At 35.6% G+C, this 24161-nt stretch overlaps 1 protein-coding gene across 1 annotated transcript in view; it reads right to left on the bottom strand.

The window, feature by feature from the left end:
* The window catches only part of DNAL1 (dynein axonemal light chain 1), a 33214-nt gene extending 9768 nt beyond the window's left edge, over positions 1 to 23446 (bottom strand). The window contains exons 1-5 of the mRNA XM_059914610.1: positions 23369 to 23446; positions 16380 to 16418; positions 12315 to 12424; positions 9194 to 9249; positions 3597 to 3652 (exon numbers count right to left, since the gene is read on the bottom strand). Coding sequence (XP_059770593.1) covers positions 3597 to 3652; positions 9194 to 9249; positions 12315 to 12424; positions 16380 to 16418; positions 23369 to 23371 — 264 coding nt within the window. The 5' untranslated portion in view covers positions 23372 to 23446. The remainder of the gene's footprint in view (positions 1 to 3596; positions 3653 to 9193; positions 9250 to 12314; positions 12425 to 16379; positions 16419 to 23368) is intronic.
* Between the last annotated feature and the right edge of the window lie 715 nt (positions 23447 to 24161).

Raw genomic sequence — 24161 nt, 5'->3', positions numbered from 1 at the left:
TGAATGAAAAATCAGGAAAAATATGCCCAGTATATTATCAGTATAAATATATATTACACACACACTCACATGCATACACATGCATACACACACACACACACACACACACACACACAGAGATATCTGTTTATTTGTGCACAGAAAAAAATTTAAAGTATACCAATATTATTTCAGTTACCTCATAGATTTGAAGAGGTAGGGAGAGGAAAGACTTTCACAGTGTATTTCATACATTTATGAATTGCTTGATTTGTTTTTTAAATACAATTACATCTATTACTCTTAGAATTAAAATTTTAACCTAATAGTTTTTCTAATTAGTAATATTACAAAGCATTATTAAGTCACAATAAATATTTATAGAGTGCCTACTACATGTATCAAGCACCAGTGTAGATGGTGATGAACAGAACTGACTTGCTTATCAGGATTTGTGTGTGTGTGACACAGAGAGAAAGAGACAGAGACAGAGGGAGAGACAGAGAGAGGGAAAGAGAATAAACAAATAAGAAAAATGGAAAAAAATTATAGGTGATAAGAGTTATTGTCTAGAGGACTGCTTTATATATAGGATAGTTGGGTCTCTTTTGAGGAAGTGACATCTGAACTGAAGTGTGAAAGTTAAGGAGCCAGTAATGTGGAAATCCAGGGTAACAGAGTTTTTTAAGGAAGAGGAAACAGCAAGTACAAATGTCCTCAGGTGGGAATGAACCTGGCATGTTCAAGGAAGAGAAAGAAGGCCAGTGGCTGGAGATTACCAACTTGGAAGAAAAGTAATATGAAATGAGATCCGAAAGGAAAGCAGAGGCCAGCCAATCACATATAAGAACAGGCTTATAATGTACCTTAATAGTCAGTTTTCCTAAGTAGTTTTAAATAGACTCCTTTTCTTCAATTTAACATTCCATGTTTCACATATTAGAGTAGTTATTTGTAACTTACTGAGGCAGCTATTCAAATCATGCTATGAGGCTGATGTGTCTAGATGAATAACTCAGTTAGCATGTGAACCTATTTGAAGTCCACCATCTGTATCCCTATGGAGACGTATTTTTCTTTAGTCTTTGCATAAGTAGTAAACCTTTTGGACTGGTTAAATGTTTTTGGTGTATGTATACACACACACACACACACATACATATATCCTGGGGAAAAAACCAACTGTTGGGGGTTATTGATGGCAGTCTATAGAAAGTAAAGAGATCTAAGTAAATGATGGTTCAGCTAGATAATATCGCCATACATGCCTTTAATCCTATATTTACAATTTCTTTGTGGTTTCTAGGTATATATTACATTTATTGGGAGAAATTATACACCATATCAATAGTTGAGAATCTGGTGTTCTGTAAATACCTGGGGGAACATCAAGCATTTATCATATTGGCCCTAAAAATTTAGGGGTATATTTATTTGCAAGCTCTTCCTTTTCAGATAATTCAAAGTAATGTTTAGGCTGAAGTATAATAAATTCTGAATTTTTGTACTATAATTTAATATTTTATACATTATGAATAATGTCCCTATATATGACATTTTTACCATCTAAGGCTCACAGAATGAAGAGAAGGCAAAATGTCGTTACATTTACCAATCATTTAGAACATCAAAAAAAATTTTTTTTATAGATCATTAGGATTTTATTCATCATATCTAGCTAGAAAGCAAATAATTCATCTACTGGTTATTGTTTTGGGGGAGAAAACTCCCTTTATTTAACTACAGAATGTAATCTCTAAGAATTTCCAAGCATTTTATAAATTTATGTCAGTAAGTAGACATGTAGATGTGGGAATATTATCAGATAATTCAAGATAATTCCAAAATTGCACCTCTGAACACTGACTCCTATTCACGTGTTTTGGCTGTTTCTGTAATGGGTGGGGGAGGGGAATGGTCATTTTAGCCTGTCTGGTCTTGGGAGGTTATTGTTGGGAAGCACTGCAGTTTCAGCCTCATTGACTCTTATGAAGAACAAGCTAGAGTTATCGGGCTTGGAGGGGGACAGGAAACCCAAGTGACAAAATATTTCAGGGTTTTTATGAAGTATTTAACAATCAGCACTTTAAAAAAAAATTATTATATTTTGGGGAACATACACAAGAAAAAGAAATTAGTTTCATCTTTTCTGAAATTGCCTAGTTTTACAATATTGTTTCATCTCAACTTTGCAAGGAAATTCAAATGGCCAATAAATATACAAATAAAATACACTGTCAAAAACTTTTAAAAATTTAAAAATGCCCAAGGTTGGTAAAGGGAAATGAAAACGCTCATACATTATTGATGGTAGTATAAATTGTTACAAGCTTTCCAAAGGGTAACTTGATAATATGTCACAAAAGCCTTAAAAGAAATTCATACTTTTGACCCAGCAATTCCATTTCAAGGAATTTATCCAAGGAATTATTCATAGATGTGTGCAATAATATAGCTAAAAGGAGATTTATAACAGCATTGATTATAATAACTCCAAACTGGAAATAAATAATGAATAATAACTTATTTAAATAAATTATGGTACATCAATAAAACAGAATATTATGCTGTCATTAAAAAAGTATGGTTGAAAATTATTTTAAAAACTTAAATAACATCCTCTGATCAAAAACCTCCAATGGCTTTGCAAGCCACTTGGAAAAAAATCTAAAATCTTACCAAGTCCTATAAGGATTGGTTCTTGGCTCCCTCTCACCACTGAGGACAATTCTCCCTCATTCAACTCTTGCTCTTACTCAAGCATACCAAGGAGCTTCAGTTTCAAGACATCTGCACTTGCTGTCCCTCTTCAGTCTGGAGCACTGGTCCCTTGGTCAGCTCTAGAGCCTACATTCTCACTTTTAGAGAGGACTTCCCATCAATCTACGTTCTCTTATATGCCTCATTTTTGTTTTTGTTTTTTTTAAATCAATAATTATATTTTATTCCATGATCACCATAAAATCCATATAAATGCTACAAAGACAGAGATGGCATGTTAACCACATAGGAAGATAACATAAATTTGGAAAAATATATAAATTAGGAAAATATAAAATTAGAATTTAAAATTTTCTGGCCAGGCAGAAACTTGAGATAATTTTTAACAGTAAAATTTAATGGAAATAATTATCTATTTGGAATATATATGTCTCGTTTATCTTCATTGCATTCATCACCACCTGATGTATTATTATACAATTATTTTCTAGTCTGTCTCCCTCCACTATAATTTAAATTCAATGAGAGCAAGGACTTTATTTTATATCCTGCTGTATCTCTAGTGCCTAGAACAGTGCCTGGCTAAAAGCAGGCATTCAGTAAATATATTGAATGAATTTGCTGAATGAATGAATGACATGGAAAAAATGATCTTTATATACTAAGTAAAAAAAAGAGATGCAAGACAATATATATGGTATGATTTCATTCTCTACATACCCACCAAAGAATAGGAAAAAAAGGCAAGAAAGATGTCAATCAAAATGTTAGCAGTGGTTTATAGGTAATTTTTATATTTGCTTTTCTATTTTGTAAAGTTTCTGCAACAGACAAGTATTATTTGAATACTCAAGAAAAAGAGTGTATGCTTTTTTAAGTAATAAATAACAACCTACCAGTCCATTTAAGTTCTTTATGTTGTTTCTTCCTAAAGACAATATTCTCAAGTTTTCTGTAGAGGAAAGAAAACAATTTTGGTTTATTAGAATCATATTACACAATTGTTATAAATCTAATATAATAAAGCTTTAATACATTTATATAGGGACTTCTCTGGTGGCGCAGTGGTTAAGAATCCGCCAGCCAATGCAGGGGACACGGGTTTGAGCCCTGGTCCAGGAAGATCCCACATGCACAGAGCAACTAAGCCCATGTGCCACAACTACTGAGCCTGCACTCTGGAGCCCTTGAGTCACAACTACTGAGCTCGCGTGCCACAACTACTGAAGTCATGCGCCTAGAGTTCGTGCTCCACAGCAAGAGAAGCCGCCGCAATGAGAAGCCCATGCATCGCAACGAAAACCAGCCCCCGCTCGCTGCAACTAGAGAAAGCCCATGTGCAGAAACGAAGACCCAATGCAGCCAAAAATTTAAAAAATAATAATAATAATTTTTTTAATTAAAAAAATACACTTATATAATATCCTTATATAATAAAAAAGGCTGTATTAATAAAACGTGGTAATCAAGTAAGAAATAACATAGACATATCACTAAGGTAAACACTACAACTACAATTGCACATCATGCCAATGTTAAATTTTAAATGGTTAGCTATTTGAAATGCATGGTTTTAATATTATAAGGATAAAATAAGAGTAAAGAAGATTTGAACTTTAAATTTGGGAGCATATATATTTCAAATCTCTTATAATATGAGGACTTACACTAGAAAATAGAAAACATATTCATGTTTGGTCCACCTTGCTCCACAAAGGATTAGAAGTGAAATCAAATGAATCAGTATTTTAAAAATCTTTTGCTTTCATTTTTTAAAATAATTAAATTGTGATTGGTTAAAAAATGTCTATTTGTATTTTTTAAAAGAATGTTTCTATTTTTATATCTATAGGCTATTTCTGGAAGAGAAAAGTAGAAACAGTGGTTGGTTTGGGGGAGGAACTGAGAGTCAGTCTATGGTCGGAGGAAGATATTTTTATTTTTATTTATTTATTTATTTATTTATTTAATTTTGGCTGCAACGGGTCTTAGTTGCGGCATGCGGGATCTTCATTGTGGCATGAGGGATCTTTAGTTGAGGCATGTGGGCTTCTTAGTTGTGGCATGCGGACTCTTAGTTGCTGCATGCAAACTCTTAATTGCAGCATGCATGCGGGATCTAGTTCTCTGACCAGGGATCGAACCCAGGCCCCCTGTATTGGAAGCGTGGAGTCTTACCCACTGGACCACCAGGGAAGCCCCTGGAGGAAGACATTTTTAACTGTACCATCTTCTGAACTATTTGCATAAAACCATGTACATACATTATTTTTCAAAATTAAAATAAAAGATTTCTAGTAAAACACAGGAAACCTCACTTCTGTCCTAAAAAACTACTGTGATTACTTATGCATAAGTTATACATTTAATTTTCACAACTTAAACTTCTATAACTATGCTGTCCAGTATGGTAGTTACTAACCACATGTGGATATTTAATTTAATTAAAATTAAATACGATAAAAAATTCAGTTTCTCCATCACATTAATCACATTTCAAGAGCCTAATAGCTACATATGGCTAGTGGCAACTGAATTGGGACAGTGCAGATAATTCTGTTGGATGGCACTGTTCTATAACATCCATAATTCAATGGTTAAGAGCACAAATCCATAACTGAGTTCCAATCCTAACTCTCTAGGGAAGTAACCAAACCTCTTAAGAATCTCAGTTTTGTCATATGTAAAATGAGGAAGTATAGGATCTACCTTATAAGAGTATAAGGATTAAATGAGATAATTGTCTAAAATATTCAGCACAAGGCTTAATCCATGGTAAGTACAAATAAATGATGTACGTGTGTGTGTATCAGGCATATATAGTGAGAGAGGAGTCAAGAAATTACCAAGGAGTTTGGCCTGAGCAACTAGAAGAATGCAGTTGTCACTATCTGAGACAGACACACAAGAAGTTGGGTTAGCTAGGGCTGGGGAAGGACATCAGGACTCAGTATTGGACATGTTAAGTATGAGATGTCCAGTAGACATCCAATGGAAATGTCGGGCAACTGAATGTGTGAATCTGGAGTTCAGAGGAGATGTATGGACTAGAGATATAAATTTGGGAGCCATCAGCATATAGATGGTAAAACCATGATCTGGATGAGATAATCTAGGGAGTAGGTGAAGATAGAAAAGAGAAGAGATCCAAGAACTGAGTCCCCAGATACTCCAACATTTAAAATTTGAGGACATGAGACTGGGAAGAAGTAGCCAAAAAGGCAGGAGAAAATCAGAAGGGTACAGTGTCCTAGAAATCCAATACTGAAATTGCTTCAAACAGAAGAGAAATCATCCATGTCAAAATACACTTAGGTCAACTAAGATAAGAACTGATCTCAGAAATTAGAGATAACAGATATATACAAATCTTTTAAAGATAGTATCTAACTTAAATACACACAACTCCTTTTTTTAAAAATGCACATGAAAATGGCAATGAAAGGCTAAAGAGATCTTACTTATTGCTGTACGGGGAAGTAAATAATGATATCAAACTTAATAGATTAACTCTTCTAACATTACAGAATTACGCATTTTCCATATTTTATATGCTGCATAAGTAGAGAGCACCACTAGAAGGAAAACACTGTTTTTTTCTTCTTAGGTCCTGATGAAAATCAAAACAATATCTTAAAGTTTTATGTTTACTTATTTAGTAAACTGAAGGAGTATACTTTTTTACCAAGAAACTTTACTTTCTAGTCTTTAATATGAGAGTATTAATATTCACATTGTACAGCTTTTTAGTCACAGTTTTGAACATAGTCATGTCATACAGTTTTCTAGTCACAGTTTTGAAACAATATATACTGCTGTTAGGGTTATTCTGCCTTATAACCCCACTGTTAAATAGGAATACCTACTTATTTCAGATCCTCTTATCACAGCGTAGTAGGTAAGACTATAGTGCTCATGAAAGGAAAGGGGTGGGAGGCAAGCTAGCGTCATATATTCAATCTCTTGCATGAATCAGTTGGCTTCATTTTGCTTCATAGTCACAGACAAAGTGTATTCTCTCCATAGACTGCAGAAATACCATTTGTTATAAGCAGAACTAAAATGAGATGCATCAAATATAGCAAATACATGGTACAAATGCCTATTCTCTCTCATTCCATGCCTACATCAGACATCAATAATTGATCAAGGTACTCTTTTCCACTGAATTTTTGGAACTCTTCTTCATACGACTTTCCTGAGAGTCACTACCAATTGACCAAAGAGAATATGAGTTCAAACCCATTACCAGCCTTATATAGAAGATTTTTCATATTTTCATTTTCATATTGTCATAGTCATGTTTTTATGAAAGAAAAGCATGTTATCCATACTGATAAATAATATGTTATCAATTTAGTCTCCTTTAAGCAAGTTATTTCAAATACAGACAAAGAATAGGGAATAAAATGAAATATAAATTGTTTAATGAGTCAGTGAAAAATGGAATAGACGGAATCATCTAATACACAACTCTAATAGTGAACACTTCCTCTCCAGCACTATGTAAATACTGAGTGCACCTTTGAGTATGGTACTGGGGGGGGGATGGAGATTTGGAATAGAAGATAGAAATATTAATAAGATGTGATGTTTGCCCTCAAGGAGCTCATTATCTGAAGAGACAGAACATATTCCTCACTAACTATAATAACAGCTAATATTTCTTGAGCACTTATATGCAGTAGGCACTATTCTAAGAACTTTATACACACTACTCATTTAATCTTCACAATAACTATATGAAGTAAGTAATTATTATTATAATCTAAGGTAGACTGTTATAAATGTTCCCAAGAAAGAGTAATTATTATGATGATGGAGATTAAAGAAGTCTTTAGGGGTCTCCCTCTAAATGACATTTAAACTTGGCATTCTTAATCTTAATTTTGTTTCTTGTAGGGTTTTCCTGCTAGAGGAAGGGGCTGTTCTCAATGAAAAGCACTGCATTAACAAGTGCACAAAGTCATAAAAAAAGAATTATATGTTTGGGTGTGAAGAGGATGTCACAAGCTTTTAGATGACCCTGAATGCACCCTTAAGGCATCTGGTCTTTATTAGGCAAAGGGGAGGCATTAAAGGTCTCTGATCTGGAGGAATGATAATGAGAACAATATTTTTAAAAAGAAAACTCTGGTGTCAGTGCTGAAGGTCAATGGAAGAACAGAAAGATAGGAGACAAGGAGATCAACTGGGAGGCTATAACAGAAGTTGTAAGGCAGTGTTTTTTCAAACTGTGGGTCATGTGAAATCAACTTAGTGGGTTGTGACAAGCATTTAAAAAACAATGAAATCACGCTAAAAAAATTTATACTGGAACCTATGCTATAAGGGTAAATATTGTTTTACAAATTTTAATCCAGTTCATATGTATATGCTATATTTGATATGTGTATTCATATGAATATATATACACTGAGTCGTTAATTCAAATGTATTTCTTACTGTGGGAAGTGATAAAAAACATCTAAAAAATATGACCTAAGGGGGAGATGATGAGGGTCTAAATTAAAGCTGTAGCTCCTGGAAATGGAAAAGCAACAAATTATTTGAGAGCTCTTTCAAAGAATAGAGTTAACAGGACTTACGGATGAACTTGCATGTAGGGCTTGAGGGAAGTAAAGGGAAATATGATAGGCTAAATAATGGCTCACCAAAAGATACCTATATCCTAATCCCTGGAACCTGTGAATGTTACTATACGTGGGGAAAAATTACTTTGCAGATGTGATTAAGTTAGGGATCTTAAGATGGGGAGAGTATCCTTGATTACCCAGGTGTTCCCTAAATGTAATCACATGTATCCTCATAAGAGGGTGACAGAGAAAGATATGACAGAGACAAAAGAGGAGAAGGCAATATGACGACAGAGGCAGATATTGGAGTGACACAGTCACAAGCCAAGGAATCTGGCAGCCATCAGAATCTAGAAAAGGCAAGGAAAAGATTCTCCCCTGAAGCCTCTAGAGAAGGTGTGGCCCTCTTGATTTTGGCCCAGTGAAACTGATTTCAGACTTCTGGCCTCTAGAACAGTGAGGGAATACATTTCTGCAGTTTTAAGCCACCAAGTTTCTGCAGCCACAGGCAACTAGCACAAGGAGCCTTGGCAACTGCGAAGGTGTCGATGTCATTAACAAAGACAAGGAGCCCAGGAAAAACAGGGATGGTCAAGAATAAAATTTTAAATATAATAAGTATGAAACATAAGATAAATCTGAACAAAAAAATATAAAAAACCTGATTTTCTATTTAAGATATTTCAATTCTAACACTACAAAAACTTTATAATGTCTTTAAACTGCTCAGGTTTCATGTTATCTCTACTTTTCTTTGGATAATTAAATAAGACACATGGTTTATATATTCTTTCTGACATCTGACAATTACTGTGGTTAAAACAGGTGCCAGCTTCTAGGATTATGTAGTGCCTCTGGAATGTTTATTCCAAATAACTACAAAATCCAAGAACCATCTGTTACTGTGGATCACTTACTTAAGCCATTCAGGTTTGCAATTTTTTCAATGCAGTTTGTAGACAGTGAAAGCTTCCTAAAAAAAAAAAAAGGAACACTTGAATTAATAAGAAAAAAATGTTAATGGTATATCAGAAATTATTCCTCAAGTACCCACAGAAGATGATATTTAAGTCACATTTCCTTTTACACTGAATCCTTTTTTCCCTCTCAGACATGACATGTATTCCTTCATTTTGAAATCTTCATACTTTTTCCCTGATTACAAAAGTTAATATACACTATTGTATAAAATCAAAAAAACCTTTTTGAGGGTAATTTGGTGTTATCTATTAAATTTTTAAATGCATGTATTTTTGACCCAGTAATTCATTTCTAGGAATATGTCCTATTGAAATACTAATACAAATGCCAAAAAATATATGAATTAGATTATTTACTGTATTGTAATAGCAAAAAAGTGGGAAAAATTTATAAATACCCATCAGCTGAGGAATACAGATAATGAAATACTATCTGCCACTAAAGCAAACAAGATTGGGCTATACATACCAACTTGGGAAAATGTCCATGATATGTGTATAATAAAAAGTTATGTAATCCTAACCACCCCACACATTCCTCCAGAGATAATGACTTTTAATAGTTCGTATATATTTTTCTAGATTTTTTTCCTATACATACTTTAATTGTATAAAAACAAATTTTTAAAGGGAGCATAATTACACGTTATTAATCTTCCTTTCTTGACAAAAACGTTTAATATCTTAGTAAATTTCATGCAAAGAATATAATAAAAGCTAATTTTATTGAACACTTAATGTGTGCCTAGTATTCTTCTAAGTACTTTACATGTATTAACTATTTTAACCATCAGAACAATCCTATGAAATAAGTATTATTATCCAAATTTTACAAATGAGGAAACTGAGGCACAAAGATGTTAAGCAATTTGCCTGATATTATACAACCAGAATGTAGCACAGGCAAATTTAAGATGCCAAAAAACTGACTCTAGAACATATGATCTTATCCTTCTGATTTGACCTGAAGAGGAATTCTTCTTCTTTTTTTTTTTGTTTTTTTTGCTTGAAACACTAAAAGCAATTACTGTACACTGTAAATTACTGGTCAAATCTGTGTATTTTCTAGTCATTCCCCATTCTCAAGAACAACCAGTTAAAGTGAAAAATGGACTGGAAAATCTGGGACTACGGTTGGGGAATGATTCTTTAATTGTTGTTTAGGCAACCTGCTCAAAGAGTGTCAGCAAAAATATGAACAGGGTGACTCTTTCTAAGCAGTTTCCAAGGTACTTTGGTATGGGGTACAGAACCTTCTCAAATGCTTGCCTTTGAAATGGCTTTATGATAAAAAGATATTTGACCACTTTGAAATAATGCTCTTTGAAATCATGATTTTTGAAGCCAAAAACACATCTAAGGTGGGTTTTTATGTAATACATTGTGTTCTCATCACAAAGGACAAGTTGCATACAATAACTAAATACATTTGCTTTTCCCTTTAATTCCAAAGACAGGTATTAGTCTAATGCATGAGTTCACAAATATGCATCTAAGAGTCATTCAGATTGCTTATTATAAATACAGATACCTAGTTTCATCAGTAGATTCTGTTTCTATAAATTTGGAGTGGGGCTTATCTACTGCACAAGGAGATTCTTATATAAGTAGCCAGGGGACCACAGTTAGAAAAACACAGGATGAAGAGATCAGAAAGAACCCCAAATGATTCTGTAACATTCTACACCCCTGACAAGACACTGCAGCCTGAGAGCACGGTTACAAGGTGTCATGGTATAATTGCCTCAAATTAGCCACAGAACCCTGCTAAAAAGTGTGTATTTAGAAAATAAGTTAAAAGGAATAAATATAGATCTGATACTTAAAGTCTTGGATAAATAGGATTACAAATAAATGTAACTTGATCCCAATTCGGAAAAAAAAATTAGAAGGTGCTATATCAAAATGCTGAGACTTCCCTGGCGGTCCAATGGTTAAGACTCTGTGCTTCCATTGCAGGGGGCAGGGGTGAGATCCCTGATCCCTGGTCGGGGAACTAAGATCCCACATGCCCTGCAGTGCGGCCAAAAAATTTAAAAAATAATAAAATAAAAAACAAAATGCTAACACTGGTTCTCAAAAGGTGTGCAATTTTGGTTGATATTACTTCCCTTTGTGCTTTTAATATTTTCTAGGTTTTTTTTTTTTTTTTTAATTATTTTGTGTCCCTCATGACTTTTAAAGAGGGCTCTTTTTTTTTTTTTTTTTTTTTTTATTTATTTATTTTTGGCTGCTTTGGGTCTTCGTTGCTGTGCGCGGGCTTTCTCTAGTTGTGGTGAGCAGGGGCTACTCTTCGTTGCGGTGAGCCGGCTTCTCAGTGCAGTGGCTTCTCTTGTTGTGGAGCACAGGCTCTAGGCACGCGGGCTTCAGTAGTTGTGGCACGTGGGCTCAGTAGTTGTGGCTCGTGGGCTCTAGAGCGCAGGCTCAGTAGTTGTGGCGCACAGGCTTAGTTGCTCCGCGGCATGTGGGATCTTCCCAGACTAGGCATCAAATCCGTGTCCCCTGCATTGGCAGGCAGATTCTTAACCACTGCGCCACCAGGGAAGCCCTTCTAGGTGCTTTACAATGTATTTTCATAGTTTGAAAAGTATTTTTTAAAGCAGTATCTCTTATGTCTCTGAGTAAGTATAGTATTGACTTTGGTGGATAATCTTACAAGGGAAAGTACTAGATTTTATGACAGAGAAATAGTTTAATTGTGTTATTTAGCTTCTCCTAAGAGACAAGGAAATTTCTATTCTCCAGGCATATTGTAAAAATTGTACTGTAAAAAAATACAGTACAGGATTATTCAGGATTAATCTATTAATAATCCTAGAAACCAATAATCTTTTATGTTTGGCTTTGCCAAAGCGAGAATCAGAAAAAGAAAGAAAGAAAGAAGGGAGGGAGGGAGGGAGGAAAGAAGGAAGGAAGGAAGGAAGGAAGGAAGGAAGGAAGGAAGGAAGGGAAATGAAGATCAAGAAAATAAATATATTTTTCTAGTTTGTGTATTTAGAAAAGGAAGTGAAACTTAATAGCAATACTAGAAAGGACGAAGAAAGACAAGAGAACTTACTCGCAATTAAAGAGTGTGGACAAGGACGCATCCATCTTCTCTATAGGGGGAATCTGGGCATACAGCTTTATCTCTCTGGCTTCGGATGGCTTCTGACTGGTTTTCTCTTCCTATGATAAAAATTAATTTGGAAGAAAATAATCCAAATGTGGAACTAGAAAAGGCCAAAATTTCTCAAGGCTTTTCAACGTTTATTTCAAAACAATTATTAAAACTCAATAATTCTGTACATTCTTGACAGTTCACTTATTGACAACATTTACTTACTGAACCTGATAACTAGCCTTATACATGGCTGATTCAGATAATTCACTCTTAGGTCTCAACCAAATGGAAAAGAGGAGGAAAGAATCTAACTTTTATTTCTGTAATTTTAAAAATCCTTTTAGAGCCTATCAATTAATAAACAAAAGTAAAACACAACAACAAAAACATTTTCCTGGGAAGAATTCCTTTTCCCTAAACAAACTTTTCCTAAGTATCAGATTCAGACCTATAAGATCAACTCTTTCTGTCATCTCATCTTTCTGTTCCTATATACAATTTAGTCTGAGCTAGAACCACCAAATACCAAGAATTTGGGAAGATTTTCTCTTTATGACAAAGCTGAGGTCAAATTTATTTGCTCTACAATAATTTACTACTAAATTCTACCTTAGAGTTTAATTTCAGTACTAAGTACACAGTTTAAATTTTAATTACCAGGATATGCTGCCTAATAATAGTTTCTAAGTACCTCAGTACTTAGAGTTAGCTCTATCTCTCCAACAAAACAAGAAGATCCTACAGCTCAGGGACCATTTTCTTACTTTCCTATATTTTCTATAACCTGATATTAGACACAAAAGAGGCTTGTTTTTAAAAAATCAAATCATAACACATCAATAATAGAAAATATATAATCAGTTGAAAGAGATCTAATACACATTCACTCAGTATTTTTTTTGTGCCATACATTTATAGGTTAGGAGATGGGAGACTGACACCAAGTAGATCCTTAATAAATGTTGGGTTAATGAGTGCAAGAATGAGCATGATGTCTTCAAATAATCTTAAAGTCAAAGATTTATGGCCATAATGTAATCTAGAAATAGAACCTACAAACCAAACCAAAAAACCAACCACTTGTTACTATAAATAAATAAAATAAAATCCTAAAATCTGATTGAAGGAAATCAAACCTAATACTAAGCCTACTCCACACTTTTTTATTAAACAAAACAGATCTTTCACTAACTAAGCAGAAAAATATTTTTTTAATGTAATTAGAGTACAAAGAAGTTTATAAGCACTAAAACAAAAATTCAAATATTTCATTATCCTACCCATTTTGTCTATTTTCCCTAGACACCAAGTTTCTTGAAAGACTTTTTATTTAAAGCCCAGCTACAAAAGCAAAAGATACATTATTATACAAAAAAACAACTGATAACATAGTCAAATATGTTATCACTGGGCATAGAAATTGAGGAGCCATCTCTATACTCTATGGAAATTCTATCTATAATGCTGAAATACAACTGTTCAAACTTTATAGAATGTTATATTCAAAATATTTGTTTATATTTAATGCATTTTTTACAATGCAGTTTCCTCTCTAATATTACTATATGCTTTTTAAAAATGTATTTTGTGTATGTATTGTGTACTTTTTCCAGATATAATGACATATAGCACTGAATAAGTTTAATATATACAGCATAACAATTTGACTTATAAAATCACAAAACGATTACCACAATAAGTTTAGTGAACATCCATCATCTCATAAGATACAAAATAAAAGAAAAAGAAAAAAATTTTTCCTTGTGATGAGAACTCTTAGGATTTACTCTTTTAACTTTCATATATAACATAGCAGTGTTAATTATATTAATCATGTTGTACATTACACCCCTAGTACTTATTTACCTTGTAACTGGGAGCTTGTACCTATTGACCATCTTCATCCAATTCCCCCTACCCCTGCTCCTTGGCTCTGGTTACCACAAATCTGATGCCTTTTTCTATGAATTTGTTTGTTTGTTTGTTGAAATATAATTGACCTACAATACTATGTTAGTTCCCAGTGTACAACATAGTGATTCAACATTTCTATACATTATAAAATGATCACTATTTTTTACAGATTTATTGAGATATAACTGACATATAACATTGTTTATGTTTAAGGTATACCACGTGATGCTTTGATACATGTATACATTGAAAAATGATTACCAGAAAAAGGTTAGTTAACACATCCAGCACCTCATATCATTATTTTTTTGTGTGCTGAGAACATTTACGATCTACTCTCCAGACTTCCCTGGTGGCACAGTGGTTAAGAATCTGCCTGTCAATGCAGGGGACATGGGTCTGAGCCCTGGTCCGGGAAGATTCCACATGCCACGGAGCAACTAAGCCTGTGCGCCACAACTACTGAGCCTGTGCTCTAGAGCCCACAAGCCACAACTACTGAGCCCACATGCCACAACTACTGAAGCCCACGTGGCAAGAGCCCATGCTCCACAGCAAGAGAAGCCACTGCAATGAGAAACCCGTGCACTGCAATGAAGAGTAGCCCCCGCTGGCTGCAACTAGAGAAAGCTGGCGTGCAGCAACAAAGACCCAACTCAGCCAAAAATAAATAAATAAATAAATTTATTTAAAAAAAAAATCTACTCTCTTAGCAACCTTCAAGTACATAATACAGTATTATTAAATATGCTGTACATTAGATCCCCAGAACTTATTCATCTTATAACTGGAAGTTTATAACCTTTGACCAACTTCTTCCCATTTCCTCCACTCAGCTCTGGCCACCACCATTCTAATCTGTTTCTATGAGTTCAGCTTTTTTAGATTCCACATGTAAGTGAGATCATACAATATTTGTCTTTAGCTACCTGACTTATGTCATTTAGCATAATGCACTCAAGGTCCTTCCATGTTGTTGCAAATGGCAGGATTTCCTTCTTTTTATGGCTGAATAATATTCCATTGTATACAAATATACATTTTCTTCATCCATTCATCCATTGATGAGCATTTAGGCTGTTTTCATGTCTTGGCTATTGTGAATAATGCTGCAATGAACATGGGGATACAGGTATCTCTTTTGAGATAGTGGTTTCATTTCCTTCAGATATATATGCAGAAGTGGGACGGCTGGATCACATGGTAGATCTACTTTTAATTTTTGAGGAACCTTCATAGTATTTACCATAACACTGTACCAATTTACATTTACATCCCCACCAAAGTGCAAAAGAGTTTCTTTTCTCCGCATCCTCACCAACACTTTTCTCTCGTATTTTCGATGATAGCCATTTTAACAGGCGTGAGGTGATATCTCACTGCAGTTTTGATTTGCATTTCCCTGATGATCAGCGATGTTAAGCATCATTTTAGTATTTTTATTCAATGTTTTTTCAGTTGTCTATGCATGATTTTCGTTTGTCCACATTGACTGACCCTGTTCTAACTTCCAAGAGGCTAAAACCATCACTTGTCTAAAACCTAGATAATCCACAACACATATCAATCTATCACCTGAAAATGACATGTAGTTTAATGATGATAAAGTTGAAAAAGAAAATGTACTGTAACAGAGATTACAGCCATTACAGTAACAGATGAATCAGCCTTTCCATATTTAAATTCTCCAATGGTCAGATTTTTTTAATTGAAATTTTTATTGAGACACTTGAAAATTCATGTGCAGTTATAAAAAATAATACAGAGAGATCCCTTATACACTTTGCCCAGTTTCCCCCAATGGTAACATTTTTCAAAACTATAGTATAATATCACAACCAGGATATTGATATTGATGCAATCCACTGATTTTAATCAGATTTTCCCAATTTTATTTGTACATACAAGTGTAAATGTGTTTGCATGTGCATTAAGTTCTATACAATTTTATCACCTGTGTAGGCTCATGTATCCACTAACACCATCAAGATAGCTAAACAGTTCCAATACCACAAAGATCCCTTGTATTGAATGGTCATATTTAAATAACTATCCAAAAATTCTCCTTATGTGGTTTCTAGAAGAAGTAAAAACTCATAAACTCACCCATCTGGCTAGGGCTTCTTTGATTGTTGTTGCTTTTGCCTTAAAAAGAGAAGAAAAAACAAAGCTGTCTTTATTGGTGTGATTTGTTGACCCAATTTTCATGCAACAATTATTAGCCCTGGCATCTACCGCTAAAAAGATTAACTTCTTTTTTTGAGACTTTATATGCAAAGAGAGTGTTTTAATTTCCTGAAATCAGAAATACTCATTTAAATACTTCTCAGAGAAATTAAGGAAATCGTGATGTAATGTCAGATACTTCACTCCCACTCGGTTTACAAAAAAACATATAGCTTTCAACACTGATATTAAAATATATCTCATTTCATTGATTCTAAGATTTATATCTTCTTCTATATTTTAATATCTTTGAAATTTGGATACATCTTACAACCAGGAACAATTTATAATTGCTGCAGCCAGGTAGCACTGATGAAGTTTTAGAAAAATATTAACCATCTTGGGCTTCCCTAGTGGTGCAGAGGTTAAGAATCGCCTGCCAATGCAAGGGACACGGGTTTGAGCCCTGGTCCGGGAAGATCCCACATGCTGCGAAGCAACTAAGCCCGTGTGCCACAATTACTGCGCCTGCGCTCTAAAACCTGCGAGCCACAACTACTGAAGCCCATGAGCCACAACTACTGAAGCCCACGCACCTAGAGCCCGTGCTCCACAACAAGAGAAGCCACTGCAATGAGAAGCCCGCGTACCGCAATGAAGAGTAGCCCCTGCTCGCCGCAACTAGAGAAAGCCCGCACGCAGCAATGAAGACCCAACACAGCCATAAATAAATAAGTAAATAAATAAAAATAAGAACAGGGAACTATATTCAATATCCTGTGATAAACCATAATGGAAAAGAATATGAAAAAGAATGTATATATATATGTATATATATACACACACACATATATATATAACTGAATCACTTTGCTGTATGGCAGAAGTTAACACAACATTGTAAATCAACTATACTTGAATAAAATAAATTTTAAAAATATAAGAGAGAACAAGAGATAGAAAACAAATAAGTTAAGCATTCAAGATGTTTGAAAAAGTACATCATGAAGGCAGAAGGAGACACAAAGGAAGAAATCAATGAAAAGCAGAATGAGAGGAAAAAAGATTAACAAAACTAAAAGTGGGTTCTGAAGTCTCTGGCAAGCTCAACTGAGCTAAAAAGAGAGATATACAAATTTAAAATATAGAATAAATAAGGGGAAATAACACAGATATCACAGAGATTTTATTTATTTATTTTTGACTGCATTGGGTCTTCATTGCTGCACGCAGGCTTTCTCTAGTTGTGGCAAGCAGGGGCTACTCATCATTGCAGTGCGCGGACTTCTCATCGCGGTGGCTTCTCTTGTTGTGGAGCACGGGATCTAGGCACGCGGGCTTCAGTAGTTGTGGCATGTGGGCTCAGTAGTTGTGGCTCACGGGCTCTAGAGCATAGGCTCAGTAGTTGTGGCGCACAGGCTTAGTTGCTTCGCAGCATGTGGGATCTTCCCAGACCAGGGCTTGAACCTGGGTCCCCCGCATTGGCAGGCGGATTCTTAACCACTGGGCCACCAAGGAAGTCCCATCACAGAGATTTTAAAAATAAAATATTATAAGCAAATATATGGTAATAAGTTTGAAAACCTAGACAAAGTATGCATTTCTAGAAAAAACAAAAGTGCCAAAACTCACAAGAAGAATCAGAAAATTTGAACAGACTAATTACTATTTAAAACAGTAAAAAGATAATCAGAGATTTACCCTCACCCTCCTCCCCTAAAGCCCCAAGCCTAGATAAATTACAAGTTTTACCAAGCTTTCAGGGAACAGATATTCCTTGTTATACAAGTGGTTTCAGAAATCAGAAAAAAGAGGGAAAGTTTCCAACTTATTTTATGACGCCAGAATAACCTTGATGCCATAACCAGATAAGGAGCCCTCTTTACTTTTCAAAACAGATTTGAAAATCCTAGATACAACATTAGATCTCCAAAGCCAATGGTGTATAATGATCATGATCAAAAATGGCTTATGCCAGGATCATAAGGATTGTTTAACAACAGAAAAGTCTATAAATATAAATCATTTATTAATGGATTAAAGGGGAAAATCACATCTATTTCAGTAAGTGCAGAAAGAGCAGTTGATAAAGTTCTACAGCTGATATTAAAAGCTCTCAACTAAGGGTTAAAGTGAAATTTCTTACTTGATAAAAGCTACACATCAAAAAGCTTCAACAAACACCACACTTAAGGGAGCAATTCATTCATTTCAGCAAATATTTATTGATTACCTCCTATGTACCAAACATTCTTTCACTTGCTGAGGATATATCAGTGAACAAAACAAAGATCCCTGCCTTCATGGAATTTACATCTACTGGCGGGAGACAGTGGTAAATAATATAATAAATAAATAGATATAAATCATATAGTATATTAGAAGGTGACAATTACTAAGGAAAAAGAAAAAGCTGAGCTTGGTAAAGAGTATCAGGATGTGTGTATATGTGTATGGAGGATTTATTTTAAAAAACGTGGTCAACGTGGGCCAAACTGGGAATGTAACATGAAAAGCATTCTCAAACTCCTAGAAGAGAACATAGGCAAAACATTCTCTGACATGAATTGTAGCAATGTTTTCTTAGGTCAGTCTCCCAAGGCAATAGAAATGAAAGCAAAAATAAACAAAAGGGACCTAATCAAACTTAAAAGCTTTGCACAGCAAAGGAAACCATAAACAAAATGAAAAGACAACCTATGGACTGGGAGAAAATATTTGTAAATGATGTGACTGACAAGGGCTAATTTCCAAAATATACAAATAGCTCATACAACTCAGTAACAAACAAAACAAAACAAGACAAACAAAAAAACCCAAACAACACAATCAAAAAATGGGCAGAAGACCTAAATAGACATTTCTCCAAAGAAGACATGCAGATGGCCTATAGACACATGAAAGATGCTCAACATCACTAATTATTAGAAAAATGCAAATCAAAACTACAATGAGGTATCACCTCACACTGGTCAGAACGGCCATCACTAAAAAGTCTACATTGGGACTTCCCTGGCGGTCCAGTGGTTAAGACTCCACACTCCCAGTGCAAGAGGCACAGGTTCGATCCCTGGTCGGGGAAGATCCCGCATGCCATGTGTGGCGACCAAAAAGAAAAAAAAGTCTACACTGATTCACTTTGCTGTACACCTGAAACTAATACAACATTGTAAGTCAGCTATACTCCAATAAAAAAATTGTTTTCAAGTCTACTAATAATAAATCCTGGAGAGGGTGTGGAGAGAAGAGAACCCTCCTACACTGTTGGTGAGAATGTAAATTGGTGCAGCCAGTATGGAAAACAGCATGGAAGTTCCTTAAAAAACTAAAAATAGAGTTACCATATGATGCAGGAATCCCACTCCTGGGCATATATCTGGAAAAAACCATAATTTGAAAAGATACATGCACCCCAATGTTCATTGCAGCACTATTTACAATAGCCAAGACATGGAAGCAACTTAAATGCCCACTGACAGATGAATGGATAAAGAAGATGTGGTACATATATACAATGGAATACTACTCAGCCATAAACAAGAAATACTGACATTTGCAGCAACATGGATGGACCTAGAGATTATCATACTAAGTGAAGTAAGCCAGAGAGAGAAAGACAAATATCATATGATATCACTTATATGTGGAATCTAAAAAAATGATACAAATGAACTTATTTACAAAACAGAGGCAGACTCACAGACATAGAAAACAAACTTATGGTTACCAAAGGGGAAAGGTGGAAGGAGGAATAAATTAGGAATTTGGGAGCAACATATATATACTACTACATATAAAACAGATAAACAACAAGGACCTACTGTATAGCACAGGGAACTATATTCAATATTTTGTAATAAGCTATAATGGAAAAGAATATGAACAAGAATATAAATATATATATATGACTGAATCACTTTGCTGTACACCTGAAACTAACCCAACATTGTGAATCAATGATACTTCAATAAAAAAATAAATTTTAAAAAATGGATAATTCAAATAGCAAAAAAAATAGATAAACAGCAAGGTCCTACTGTATAGCACAGGGAACTATATATTATTTTGTAATAAGCTATAACGGAAAAGAATATGAAAAGGATATATATATTTAAATATGTATAACTGAATCACTTTGCTATACACCAGAAAACACAACATTGTAAATCAACTATACTTCAATAAAAAAGAAAAAAGTATTCTCTCTAAGATCCCAAACACATCAAGGATGCCTATCTACTATCACTGCTACTGTTTAACATGGTACAAGAGATCTTTATCAATATTACAATAAAAAGAAATACAAATTGGAATGATTAAAGGAGGAAATAAAACTCACTATGTGAAGATGATCATCTGTGTAGAAAACACAATAGAATAAACTAACAAATACTAGAACAGATAGAGTATAGCAAATGAAGAACTCTGTTGACAAGTTAGAAAAATTAAGATGATATTTTCAATGTAAAACCAACAAAGGACTACTATCTAGAATATACAAGGAACTCCTAAAATTCAAAACCAAACAACCAAAAAAGGGAAAAGTTGGTAAAAAATGTAAACAGAAAATTCACAGAAACTGAAAGCCAGATGACTAATAGTGAGGTATTTGAACTCAATGAAAATCAGAGAAATGCTGAGTAAAACAATGGGATATTAAAATACATCCTCAAATTGGCAAAAGTTAGAAAGTTAGTGAGAATGTAGAGAAATAGGAACTCTCATGCATTACTGAAGTAAGTAAGAACTAGTATAGTCATTCTGGAAAGCAATCTGACAATGCCTAGGGAAATTAAGTATGCATGGACTCTAGGACCCCGCAGTGTCACTCCTGGGTATACTTCCTAGAGAAATCCTTGCATGGGTCCAAAAAAAGACACCTATAAGAACACTTTCAAGTTGGAAGCAATCTAGTTATCTACAAATTGGTTTATCAGGTCACTAGTTCCCCTACAGATAGCGGGAGTCAAAACCTGAAATGCCTAAAGGACCAACAGACATCATTAATGTGTAAAGCTGGCCATGTAAAGAGGATAACCTCTACTTGGTTCTAGAAAACTGTTGGCAGGTGGACTTGGGACAAGAGTTACCCTAATATCACATTTCTCCAAATATGAAAACTCTGTTAATTGAAAGTAACACCCTTATTTTATGTACCATTAAGAAAGAAAAGATGCTGCCAATTATATCACACCAACATATTTCAGTAGTACAAAAATATGAAAAAAGATGTGTCTGATAGTGAAATATGGTATTTCTGATTTTTCAGAGAAGCCAGAAATCTGCGTTTTGATGTAAAATATGATCATTTTTAAGACACTGGAAGCTAATTTTTTTTAATTAAAAAACTATGTGGGACTGTATTTCTAGAGGGCCCCAGAACTACGAGTTTGCAGCCTCAGCTAGCTTCATCTAATTACTAGTTCTGATTCTCTATTTGAAGATTTTCAATAATTCTCATGGTTCATACTTTCAGAATTATTTAGGGCTAGTATTTCTTCACCTAAATATAAATTTAGGTTCAATAATTTTTTACTTTCCTTGGTTTTCAGCTAAATGCCTGTGGAATAAAGTAAGGAAGGCAGAGGGGAAAACTACTTTTAAAAGAGTAGGATTTAGGGACTTCCCTGCTGGCACAGTGGTTAAGAATCCGTGCCAATGCAGGGGACACGGGTTCGAGCCCTGGTCCGGGAAGATCCCACATGCCACGGAGCAACTAAGCCCATGCGCCACAACTACTGAGCCTGCGCTCTAGAGCCGGCAAGCCACAACTACTGAAGCCCGCGCGCCTAGAGCCCGTGTTCCACAAGAGAAGCCACCGCAATGAGAAGCCTGCACACCGCAAGGAAGAGAAAGCTCCCGCTCCCCACAACTAGAGAAAAGCCATAAAACAAATAAATTTATTTAAAAAAAAAAAAAAGAGTAGCATTTAATCTCTTGGTTGAGGTCAGGCATGATTTCCTCATCACTTCAATTTCCTGGGCTCAATTTCTGCCCACTTATATAGCAATGGAATCACAAAAAGAAGAAAACTAGTTAAACTTATTCTTTATAAATATTTCCATCAGGCAGGACAATCACATACTTTGCTAAATAGCTTTGGCTGGGTCTGTAACTAACCAACAACATCCCTTTTTCAACTACTAGTTGGATCTACCAAGTATATAAGCAAGAGAGTGCTCACTTTACGTAGGAGTTCAGGAGCATCACTAGGTAAAACCATTACTTCATAAAGAGCTTTGATTAGATAGCCCGCCGACAGATTTCAAGTCTAAGATAGCAGTATTTCTCAAAGTGTTGTGGGAGCCCTCCAATTTTAGAATCACTTGAAATGCACATTCCTGAATCCCCCCCCCCAATTAATTAAACATTCATAATCTGCACTCCAACTTAGGCCAAAATCATACTCATGCGTACTGAAATTTGAGAAACACTACCCTAATATGTTGTGTTAGAGAGGGTTTTATAATGTTACAGTGTTACTAATAACTGAACTGACAGTCATTCAGAGGGCAACCTGGGCGTATCACAGGTTACAAATACTGCGGCAATCAGTGTTACACACATTCCTCTCGTAACCGCCGGGGCGGGGGGCGGATTACTTCCATGTAAAAAGATATCCTTATTCACACTCCCCCTTCCATCACCTTTCCCACTCTACTCCGCTCTTTGCTGTTTGCCCTCTGCTCTTTGCCCTCCCTTTTCTCTGCCAGGGTCTCTGGCAGAGATTAACCCAACCTCCAACCAGCCCCAGACCACCCGGTGCCAGGGCTTCTCTTTCGCCTCAGGCCTTAGAATCTACCGAGCCAGCATCCGCTACCGGCTTCCTTCCGCTGTTCGAGGACCTCCGCCATCCTCAACTCTCCAGTTACCCTTTTCCACTTCCAATCTTCTCTCAGCTTTGGCTACGAGGCCTGGAGGGTACTCACCATTCCGGCGGTTGCTACTGTCACTGCTCTGGTTGCTAGGGCCCGCCGGGGTCAGTGCGCATGCGCATCTCTTGGAGCTCTCCTTGGATCTCTACCCCGGCAGTGGTCTTTTCTCTCCGCCCTCAGTGTGGCGCAAGCAGGGCATTGTGGGACCGCGCGGCGTACGCCGGGGTCATCCCGCTCCGCGGTCGCTAGTTACCCAGGGACTGCGAGCGCAGCAACGCGTGGCGCGGAGGGGTCGCGAGTATAACCTCGCTGAGTGGTTGGGAGATGTCTTTTTCCTTGGTGAAAGTAATTTCAGCTAATCTGGAGTGACGTACCGGCTTAAAGTTTAAAACTTTGAAACCTCCCTGTAACAACTGCCACACCCCGTAAAGGAACTTTAAAAATTCCCTTCCTTTGCAGATTGCCCTTCCCGTTCTCTTGACTCCCTTCTGTAATTTACCTAGTTGTCCGACTGAGGATACCCAGACACGGCTGCATTTCTTCAGTTAGCTTCTCCCAACCCTTTCAGGCAGCCTGAGGCGGCTGAAGCATGAAATGCTGGTTTTACATAACCGAGGTGTCTTTTTACCCCCAACTATCAGATTAGCCAAAAACTAAAAATGTTGCTAGGGGTATGGAGAAGTGGGGACGCATACATACACTGCTGTTTGTAATTGATACAGCCTTTCCGCAGGCTGTTGGCAATATGTTTTTAAAGCTTTAAAAACTTTTGCACCTCTGTGACCCAGCAGTTCCACTTCTAGGACTTCATCCTGAAGAAATAATCAGGCAAATGCACAGAGATATA

This window comes from Balaenoptera ricei, chromosome 2, assembly GCF_028023285.1.
Source record: "Balaenoptera ricei isolate mBalRic1 chromosome 2, mBalRic1.hap2, whole genome shotgun sequence".
NCBI lineage: Eukaryota > Metazoa > Chordata > Mammalia > Artiodactyla > Balaenopteridae > Balaenoptera > Balaenoptera ricei.
The sequence above is the reverse complement of the archived record's forward strand: the minus strand, read 5'-3'. Positions and strand labels throughout refer to the sequence as shown.